Source organism: Antrostomus carolinensis, unplaced genomic scaffold, assembly GCF_000700745.2.
Source record: "Antrostomus carolinensis isolate BGI_N321 unplaced genomic scaffold, ASM70074v2 scaffold56331, whole genome shotgun sequence".
Taxonomy (NCBI): Eukaryota; Metazoa; Chordata; class Aves; order Caprimulgiformes; family Caprimulgidae; genus Antrostomus; species Antrostomus carolinensis.
Window position 1 is genome coordinate 1 of NW_010293206.1, and position 11,219 is coordinate 11,219.

The 11,219-nt window shown below is 36.6% G+C and overlaps 1 protein-coding gene across 1 annotated transcript; it reads left to right on the forward strand.

Annotated features, from left to right (window-relative positions):
• Positions 1–208: 208 nt before the first annotated feature.
• On the forward strand, positions 209–10,874 carry GTPBP4 (GTP binding protein 4; the record flags this gene model as incomplete). The annotated part of the gene is made up of 16 exons (XM_010177173.1): positions 209–379; positions 1,539–1,642; positions 1,719–1,855; positions 2,468–2,568; positions 3,262–3,354; positions 3,873–4,064; positions 4,150–4,215; positions 4,997–5,086; positions 5,540–5,650; positions 5,922–5,999; positions 6,109–6,160; positions 6,736–6,836; positions 7,729–7,926; positions 8,834–8,899; positions 10,028–10,162; positions 10,689–10,874. Coding segments are annotated over 16 exons (1,848 nt in total), but the record flags the coding sequence as incomplete, so codon positions are not given.
• Positions 10,875–11,219: the final 345 nt, after the last annotated feature.

An 11,219-nucleotide genomic window follows, 5' to 3' on the forward strand; every position in this document is an offset into this window, starting at 1 on the left:
GAAGAACGGGAGAGAGAACGTGCAAACTGCTTGTGTTACCCAGAGACGGGAACCCCTGGCTCAGGTGTTTTATCCTAAAAGGTACATTGCAACCCACGTGTGACATGGATGTGCTTAGCTGGTCTGGATGCCCCTCCACCAAAATAAAACCTATGGCTTTACAAGAATTTGACAATTAGTATAATTAATAATGTTTCCTTGATTGCAGGACTTCATAGATTTGACATTGTCAAAGACTCAGCGGAAGACTCCAACTGTCGTTCATAAACATTATCAAATCCATCGGATTCGACATTTTTACATGCGAAAAGTCAAATATACTCAACAAAATTACCATGATAGACTCACTCAGATCTTAACAGATTTCCCCAAATTAGATGTAAGTGTTTTGTCATTTGATCATTAAAGGAACTTTGCTTTTATGGCATCAAGAATGCTTCTTCAGCAGCATATTGGTTTTATTTGAGTTTATTTTGTCGTGAGCAGCCACTTGCTGTTTGACTGTGTGCACAGCTTTGGCTGATTCCCGGTAGGTTTTACTGGGAGTAATTTTATGCAAACTTGTGCTGCAAAAATATTATGTTCCTACTAAGAAAGGAAGTCTAGATTGTGACCATGGATGGTCATTGAAAGATGGGTTTTACAAGATTTTAGCTGATCGAATGTGCTTGCTAGAAGTTGCTGTTGAACGAAGTGAAAGCGGGGATTTTTTAAGTATGTTGTATCTGCTTATTTCTTCTTTGTGTGTATGTATGTAAATTGTGCTTATGGTAAATCTTCCCTAGAACATATTTATTTGCAGGAAGTAAGAAATACCCAAATATATCATCTTGCTTCCCATCTTCAATTCTTCAGAACCTACTTTGATGACATTGGTTTTGACCCCATAAAGGATAGTGCTGGAAACACACTCTGACAAGACACACATAGTCTTAACTTCCCAACTTCTCTGCAACTCGATCCTCGTGTGCAGTGAAGCTTTTTTATAGGCAGTTTTCTGCTCGTGCTTAAATTGTTGACCTACAACCATTTTTTTTTGCCAATATTTTCATATCCAGTGAGTATTACTGTAGAATTCCCACAAATATCTTCTATATTTTGTTTATTATCCAGTCTTACACAGAATTTAATCTCGCACTCAGAAAAAAGGAGGAATTTATACTGGTGCTGTGTTTCTGGTATATTATGAATTTACTGTTAGAAACTACTTCTGCAGGCTTCTTGCAGTTTCCTTATTTTTTTATAAAAAGCCTTCAAAGTTGTAATACGAAGTATTATACAAAGCAGAAGATGAAGTGGAAACTTGCTATGAATGAGTCCAAGGTGTATTTGCAGAAGAAATTCAAAGTGATTAAAATTTATTCATTTAATGAGCAAGCAGATTATTTTTCTTACATAAGATAGTAACGAAAACAGTTTGGCTTGTAATGTGTGTTGCTGGACTGGAGGAAAAAAATGAACTTACATAGTTGCCTAGAAATAGTAATCTTAAACAAGGAAAATATTGGGCTTAATTTTATTTTATGCTTTTGTTTTAGGATATTCATCCTTTTTATGCAGATTTGATGAATGTTCTTTATGACAAAGATCACTACAAGCTGGCTTTGGGACAGATTAATATTGCCAAGAATCTGATTGACAAGTAAGGGACACTGATTTCTTTGGTTTTGTACCTGCCTGGTTGATTGTTGGCTAAATTCTTATCCCTCTCTCCACAGTGTCGGTAAGGACTATGTGCGGCTGATGAAATACGGTGATTCCCTTTACCGCTGCAAACAGCTGAAGCGTGCTGCTCTGGGACGGATGTGCACGATTATCAAGAGACAGAAACAAAGCTTGGAATATTTGGAGCAAGGTTGGTGTTATAAATAGGTTAAAATAAAGCATGTGAATTGGATATAAAATTTATTTTTACACTTCATAACAGTTAGAAGAATGTATTTAATACAGAATACAGACACAGGAAACAAAGGAATAGTTTCAAAGTCCCCAGATACTTAGAGTTTATTTTTTAACTAAATAGTTTTGTCTTTGAAAAGTCTTTAAATTTTATGGTATTCCTAACAGCTGTAAAACGTTTTTCTTTGCTTAAAAGTTGCAGCCATGCTTTTATTTATTGTTATTTTCAGTAACATATGTTTGAAAAGTAGTACTAAACATTTTGCAAACATGACTCCTTACTTCAGACTTACTGTTCCTTCAGGGTATGTTGCCTGATTTGGTGGGGTCATTCTAGCTAAAAGGCAGTGCTCTTCATTTTCTAAATATTTATTAAGTTTCTTTTTTTGTTGCATGTAGATACTTGTGGAGTTTTCAAGCTATTACACGTTTTCATAAATGTTCAATCAAATTATAATGTCAAAAAAGTTACTAATTTGTATAGAAATAATTCAACACACTAATTTTTATTCAATTTTGGTAAAAATTAAATTATCACAAATATTTAAAAAATTTTTTACCATTTCAGTGCGACAGCATTTGTCTCGTTTGCCAACCATTGATCCTAATACACGAACTCTTCTGTTGTGTGGCTACCCAAATGTTGGAAAATCTAGCTTTATAAATAAGGTATGTGCATGTTTTGTTTTGTTTTTTCAAAAATAATACTGAGATACCATTTAATTAAAATAAGGTAACAGTTAAACAATTTGATATTGTTATGGCACTGCCTGATGTGAGCAGTAGCAAATTCAGAAGTGTGAGTACAGGTCGAGTGAAGTTCATAGAATCATAGAATCACAGAATGGTTTGGGTTGGAAGGGACCTTAAAGACCATCTAGTTCCAATCCCCCTGCCAGCAGCAGGGACACCTTCCACTCAGGTTGCTCAAAGCCTCATCCAGCCTGGCCTTGAACACTTCCAGGGAGGAGCATCCACAGCTTCTTTGGGCAACCTGTTCCAGTGTCTCACTGCCCTCACAGTAAAGAATTTCTTCCTCTCATCTAATCTAAATCTCCCCTCTTCCAGTTTAAAGCCATTTCCCCTTGTTCTGTCATTAACTTCCCTTATGAAAAGTCCTTGTGACGTTCCTGGAGAAATAAATGGAAGATTATGATAGATTTCACTCTTAAAAATCATTAGCTTTCCAAAATAGCATGTATCCCATTAACATATTTTCTGATAGACAAATTATTGCAGAGAAGCCAGAATAACCCTTTTTAGCCTTTTTTGTAGCAAAGGTAGTGTATTATGGTTATGATATACTGCTCTACAACATCAGGAAATTTTCAGTAAATCTGTGTGAATAAATCTTGTTTTAAGGTCACAAGAGCAGATGTGGAAGTGCAGCCTTATGCCTTTACCACCAAATCTCTTTTTGTGGGACACATGGATTATAAGTATCTGCGCTGGCAGGTAAGAACTGTTATTATTTTGCATTTTCTTTAAAGAATTAACTGGTTAAAATCTGCTTTGCTGTTTTGCAATATGAGTTGTGTTTTTGTATCTTGATGAGTCACACTATGTCCGAGAGCTGCCGTACAAGGTACAGGGTGCCAAATGAAGGCAGTAGTCAAAATCTGTTCTAAAAATGTACATGTGTGAGTGTGTTTTCAATTTGAGGGAAGAATGGAAACAGAATTACTGACTAAAGCCAACTCACTTTTTGTCTCGGTCAAATTCTGGGCCAGGTTGGGGCAGGGCTTTCTCTACCTGTTCAATACTTGGAGTGTTGGTTATTCTGAAACCTCACTCTTCTCCCATTACTCCATCTTCGCATTCTCAATTTGGTTGAATTTACAGTCTTATTTATGACTGAAAGGAAAGAATATTGCTGTCTTAAAAAAGACAATATTGACCAGAAATGAAGCACCATGTCCTGAAATAGTGTATCAGTTATCCTGTAATAAGGCCTGATTTAATTATGATTTTAGGTAGTGGATACTCCTGGTATTTTGGATCATCCTTTGGAGGACAGGAACACCATCGAGATGCAGGCTATAACTGCGCTTGCACACCTTCGTGCTGCTGTGCTTTACGTGATGGACGTGTCTGAGCAGTGTGGGCATAGCCTGGAGGAGCAAGTAGAGCTCTTCAGAAATATTAAGCCATTGTTTGCTAACAAGGTAGGTTTAGTTTACATTACTAATAATTCCTAGGCTTTTATAATATGATAACTTGAATTACGAGTCTTCTTTTTCTTTCTGTTAGCCACTTATCATTGTTGCCAACAAATGTGATGTGAAGAGGATTGCAGAACTTCCTGAAGAGAGTCAGGTTAGACTTCTTCTCCCACCTCTCTCTCTGTCTTCCAACATTTACAAAAATAATATGCTCGAGTGTTGTGGACAGATATCAGTTGTATCAGGCAAAAACTTTTACATGACCATTTCTTTATCTAACTGATAGTGTAATGGCAAATAGCTTTCCAGGTCTTGATACATATCTTATGTACTGTCTAATGTATATCCTTGCCTGAGTATCATAAATGCCAAGCACAAAGCAAGTTCTTAGTGGTTTCAGAAATCTCTGATGCGATGAGAACTTGAAATTACTACTGTAGTTGGAAGTAAGACTGAATAATCTTAATAATCAATTCAGTAAGAGTTCAGAGACAACGAGCACTAGACTGAGAGGTTCTGCTGAACAGCTGCAGGAGAAGGTCCCATTGGACAACACGTTGTGTATATGCAGGGCTAGTTCTTTTGTATTTACAAATTCAAGGACAAGTAGAACTTATGTTTTTCTCCTCTTTTTTGGGGAGGGGGGTCATTTGTCACAGAATGTCATTTGTCACATTTGTCGGTGCCTTTTTTATAAGAAATAAAATAAGAAAGAAGAAACTTTAATAAGAAAGTAGTTATTTGCTTATAAAAGAAGAAACAGATTAGATAGAACTTCAGTTGTAGAGTTTCTGTCACCTTTTTAGAAAAACATTCTAATAAAATGGTAACAAGTTGCATGTATTGATAATTGGACTGAAATTTCTGTTCTTAATGTATCAATATATTAAGACATGGGCAGAATGTCATTCTTTGAGATAATGTTTCTGTTTTAGAAAATATTTGAAACTTTTGAAGCAGAAGGATTTTCTGTAATAGAGACAAGTACTCTAACAGAAGAAGGTGTCATCCAAGTTAAAACAGAAGTAAGTCTTTCTTCTCTGGATTTCATTCCAAATGAACAGCTGATATTTTGCCTCATTTGTATGGATTTAATCTCAGTTAAACTGTGCATTATAGTGGTAAACTTTAAGCATGTGATCCTTTATAGCCTGTTGAGCCTCATTGGACTTGGGTGCAAATGGAAAATTATGTCTAATACAAATAATAATTTTTTAAAAAGTGAGTTTTTTCTGAGTCCTGTTGGTTTCTCTTCTTGTCAGCTCACTGTCAGCTTATTGTCAAAAAAGGATCATATGCATCTTCCTGTGATACTTTTTATATAAATTAATTCAGTGCTTTCTTGAGAGCTAGAGAGATAAGAGGTTAGACAGAAGATGAGATGTGAAGCTGATTATTTGGGATTCAAAGCCTACTGTGTCATTTTTTGTATCAGGAAAGCTTCATTCCTTACCTAACCTTGCCATGTGCACTTTCAGGCTTGTGACAGACTGTTGGCCCATCGTGTTGATACTAAAATGAAAGGAAATAAAGTGAATGAAGTATTGAATAGGCTACACTTGGCCATGCCAACCAAGAGAGATAACAAGGTAGGCTACATGCTTACACTTTTTAGTGTATTTCACAGTACTTCTTACCTAGGATAAGAATTCTCTTGTCTTAACATGTGAACAGGTAAATATGGTGAAAGTTGCTCATTTTTTATCTATAACTGCCTTTGCTGGTGGGAGAGTCAGCTTGGGATTTTCTGTTCTTTAGAAATACATTCCTCTGCAATGGTGATTTACAGCATTATAAACAAATTGGTTCAAACTTTTTTTCCCCCTTTTTCATTGGGGTGGATTGTTGCATTAATTTCAGGAGCGGCTGCCGTTTATCCCTGAGGGAGCAGTAGCACGTAAGAAACGCATGGAAGTTGACACGCCCAAGAGGAAATTGGTGAGTGGCATTTCTTAATTAGGAAATCAGTAGATGGGATTTTAAATTTGCTGTATTAGCCCCTAGATGTAACATTAGGTGGTATATAAAGCCATGTTTGTCTTTGCAGGAGAGAGATATTGAACTTGAAATGGGAGATGATTATATTTTGGATCTTCAGAGTAAGTATCATATAAGAACAAGTATTACTAAGCAGTAAGGTTTGGGTATTTCATTTTAAGGTAGAATACCTAAACCTGACTCCTTTCAGCTAAGTACCAGTGCCACCATTTATTGCATACTGTTCTTCCTTCTCTTCCTGAACTGGTGATCTTTGGTGACTGTTTCTTGTTTTGTAATGTCACTTGCTTGTTTCCCATTTTAGAGTCACAGACATATAACGACTGGTCTGACGACTCTGCTGCATTTTACCTTCCATTTTATGTTGTACTATCTCATTAATTCTTTTGTGCTCTCTTTGTTAAGGAAGTATCAGTATGAGAGAGATTGCATGTATTCTGTTTCAGCTGGATGTCTGTTGCTTATGGTTTGACAGTGCATCTTGTAATTATTAAACAATATTAGGCAGTAGGAAGGGGATCAGAAGTATTTGTGAATATGTCAGAGATACTACCAAATTCTTACCGAGTAGGGATATGACTTTTTTTTTTAATTAGTGATTTGAGTGTTGTTTTCTGTCATTGAACATTCTTGAAATTATTTTTGTCTCTTTATTAACTTTTCTTATATTTTTAAGAATACTGGGACTTAATGAATTCATCTGAAAAATATGATAAGATACCAGAGATATGGGAAGGTCATAATATACTCGACTTCATTGATCCGGATATAATGAGAGTGAGTTTTCCATTACTTTTTTACACTTTTCTTGCTTCTTTATCCCTTGATTTGTTTAGTGTAAATTACTGTATTCTTAGATTAAAAACAGTATGTCATGAGAACAAGTTCTTTTACATTGTCTACACTTGCCATGGGAAAAGATACTGTTTTCTGAATGATCAAGGACAAAAGTTCAGAAGAATGGAAAATTGCTTTATCTTACCAGAATGATAGTGATCTTTTTTTCCATCTTAAATTATGAGGTCTGCAGGAGAACTTCTATTTCTTCATTCTCAGACTACAGCCGGAAGGAATGTAGCTATCAAACTTTATGTATGATTAATAATACGAAATTCACCCACCAAATTTATGTCTACTGGAGTATGATGTTAAGGGAAACGGACTGAATTCTCAGTTTATAACTTTTTTATTTAGTAATGAGCACTGTTCTTATGTCTTGCTGGTTGTTAAGGAGATGTAGTGAGTGCAGGCTACGGAGGCTGCCCGTTGTGCAGGTGGGTTCATCTGAATTGCTGGTGTTCCAGACTCTTGCTAAATGTAGAAAGAGTTTCAGAGTGTGTTTCCAGAAATGGCACAGCAAGCACAGTTCACATTGTAGTACATCTGCATTCATGCAGCGAGCAGCCTCGGGGCAGTCACACAAATAGAGCCAAATTATAATGCAGTGTGATCAAGTAAGTCTGCATAGTCGTGTGCCCCATAGGCTCACACTGTATCACCAGCTGCGTTAAGTGTGGCTGGAGGGGTCATCATCAAGCAACATAGTTCCTTCTTTGAAGGGTCTGCCTGCTGTCTTGCCTCTGGGCCGTGCAAAAATGTAGTGTTGAGGATTGTAAGTCAAGGGTTTGATGAGCATCACGCTTTTCATTTCATCTTTTTAAAATCTAAGAAACTGGAAGAATTAGAGAAAGAGGAAGAGCTGAGAGAAGCTGCTGGAGAATATGACAGTGAACCAGAAAGTGAAGATGAAGAAATGATGGAAATCCGACAGCTGGCACAACAGATCCGAGAAAAGAAGAAACTGAAAATCCTGCAGTCAAAGGAAAAAGATACTCGAGGTCCAAGAATGCCTAGAACAGCTAAAAAGGCAAGTGTAGAACATACTCTGTAGTAAAATCTTGCTGATGTATAATAACTTTATGAAAACATATAACAGTATTGGGTAGTGGAACTGATCACTTTTTCTCATCGTTGGCCCTCTCACTTGCTGCTTCCTTCTGTGCTCCTAGGAGTTCTGGTCACTACTTAGTTACAGAGGCCAAACCAAATGAGTGACAGCAGCCCTTTTTGTTTTGTGTCACACAAGTGAATCTTTCGTAAAATTCCATATGTATTGCAGAAAAGGTTTTGAGAAGTACAGAAGTACAGAAGTACAGTTCAGCTCATTTAATTTGGTTGCTGCCTCGTATATTATTATTGTTGTTGTTTGTTTATTTTTTATTCAAATAATTAGAATAACTATATAATTACTTAAAATTACAATCATGTAAAATTTGTTATGGGCCCTCCCTACACTGGAGAAGACCGTATGTTTCTTTTGGAAGCTGGGTATCACACTTCAATGTCAGAATCTCTTGTGACCAATCCAGGACGATGGCAAAGTCATAAACTGATAACTGGACATTTTGAGAGAATGAGTCCAGCTGATTTTGCACCCAGTATTTCTTACCTTCCCCAACGTGTGTGCCTTTTGGGATAGAAGGAAATGTTTCTGACTGAAATACCTCTCTGTCACCTTCCCCCCAGAAGGCACACTATTTGAAAGACCTTCAGGCAATGCCGGGACATTGCAGTCCTGTGAAGAAAGATTTATGGGTGAAGGCAATGAAGTTGCAAGAAATGAAATGTGAAGTTATGACTTTCATTGTCTGTTTGTGGGATGTGCCAAATATGCAGTGAATAGAATGGGTTTATGGTGGTATATTAAGACAAAAAGTAAGTTAGAACCATACTTTTTTGAAAGAAACATGTTTTTCTTAACTGTCTTTTTACAGGTCCAGCGGAAGGTGCTAGAGAAAGAAATGACTGATCTTGGACTTGACATGACTAATAAAGATGATGTAAGTTTTTGCTAATGAAACACAGTGTTTATCTAAAAGAGATCAATTTTGTTACACGCTAAATTTCTTTGAGCACATTTGAAATGCGTTGTACAGTTGGCACAAGAGAGAGGTGGGATCTATTAAGGAGAAAATAGGAAACCCAGATGAGGCCATCAATACTGGAATTTTTGAGTGATGTGATCAAAACATGTTGGGTAGGCTGAAAAAATAAACTAACATTTATTAAAGAACCGCATAGATACATGCACTGCTTTCTATTAGAATGCTTTGGGAATTGGTATAGGATTATTTGGCTAAACATCTTAATTTTCAAGTCTGCTTTCTTGGAGGAGACACTACTATGTCAGGAACAGTAATAATGACAGATCAGGCTTATCTTCTTACAGTTCATTAATTCTGAGAATTGTAATTGAAGTTTTTGAGGGCAACTGGCATCTTTAGATGTAAGGCAGCTAAAATACTTCAAACACTGATTTGCCTTTGAGAGACATTGCATTTTTATCAGAAATTTGAAAAAGCCTGATTTGTACAGCAAATCCAGCAGTATTGTGGCTGTCAAGATCTTCAGACCTAAATTCTTTCACTAAACAAGGAGTTAGGAAACGAGGAATGTCAGCACTACACATCTGAGGCAAGTGTTCATGCTTCTCAGAACTGAAACGCTATGTTGACTCAGGAGTGATCTCATTGAGGAGGAATTTAATATTCATGCTGTAAGATGATAAGTCTTTGTGTCTGAAATTCTTGAAGGCTTTGTCCTGTTAACAGGACAGGGTAGGTTTCTTCATTGCTTTTCTGCTCTTGCAAATTGCTTCAGTATTGCTGTCCATTAATTATCTGTGTCTTTTTATCCATTACTTATGAATCTACTCAGAAAAAATCAGAAAACTGGAGTAAGTAATTGTGAAAAGGATACGCTAATATATATCAAAATTTGAATGTTACCGTAGGACAGAAGGGCGGTGACCAACAGTTGACAGGGTCTTTGTGTTACTACGGAATAACCAAAAGAATGTATCACAGCAGTCCACTTCCTGGTTTTGCATGTTAGTCTAATTAGAAATGGAGCATGTCTGAGCTGATTGTTTCTGGTTTTAATAATTAAAGTGATGTTTTGAATTTCAGGCACATTATGTGAGAAGGTCCCGTAGTGTTACAAGGAAACGTAAACGTGATGAGTCTGAAACCCCTAAATCTGTGGCACGCAGTCGCAGCTCCTCTCGCACGCCACGGGATGTTTCCGGTCTTCGTGATGAAAAGGTTTGTTAAAATTATTGACCCTTACAGCAGTTAAAACAGCACGATTGTACTTAAACCAGCTTCTGGGAAGCTTCCTACCAGGCTGGTTATGTTTGTCCAGAGTTCATCTTTCTTCCATTTGCAGCTTCATCTTCTCTTTGGTTGAACTCTATACTTCAAAAATGCCTAATTCATTCTTACAAATAACACATAATAATACAGACTAAGAAAGTACATTTTAAATTCTTGTCTCTAAATGCAAGTACGAAGCAAGAGTTCTACAAACTGTGGAGTTCCACCCTTAGTGAGTTAGGAATTCCAGGGATAACGCAGTCGTATTGTTAGTGTTCTGGAAAAGAAGAGTTTTGCTGAGGAGGATTAATGTCACTTGCAGTGATGCTGTTCCAGAGTTGCAGGTGGTGGCATATGTTGGGTGTTAGTTAATGTCCTTGTCAAAATCATCTGGCTTAGTGGTTTTCTCAAAGGTAAAGCTAGTGACCTGAGTTACTGAGGAATTTACTCTGCATATTTTTCTGTTTTTAAATAGATGGTGAAGAAGGTCAAGACTATGGCAAAGAAAGCTCAAAAGAAAATGAATCGCCTGGGCAAAAAGGGAGAGTCGGACAGACACATATTTAACTTGAAGCCAAGACATCTGCTGGCTGGAAAGAGGAAATCTGGTAAAACACAGAGAAGATAAGCAGTCTTCTGAATTAAAAGCAATTAAAACTAAGTTTAGTAAAACTAATTTCTAGTCCTGTCTTCTTTTTTAGTGTCTAAAAAATACCTGGTTTGTGTTAATGATTAAGATACTTGAACTTCAAAGAGGGCAGGTTTTGTTGCCTTGATCTTGCAGTTCTAAGCAATATCATGAGAAATTTGTTGATACCAGAGGCAGAAGCCATTTCTAAATAGACAAAAAAATACCACTTCATTCCATTTTCTTACTGCAGGTGTTCATGTAGCAGTAGAGCATTTAAATGTCTGTGAAAACTAGATTTAAAATGAGGTTAAATCTAGAAAACTGGAGTATTTGTTTATGAAGGTACCATCAGAATTTAAAAAGCACAGCTTCATA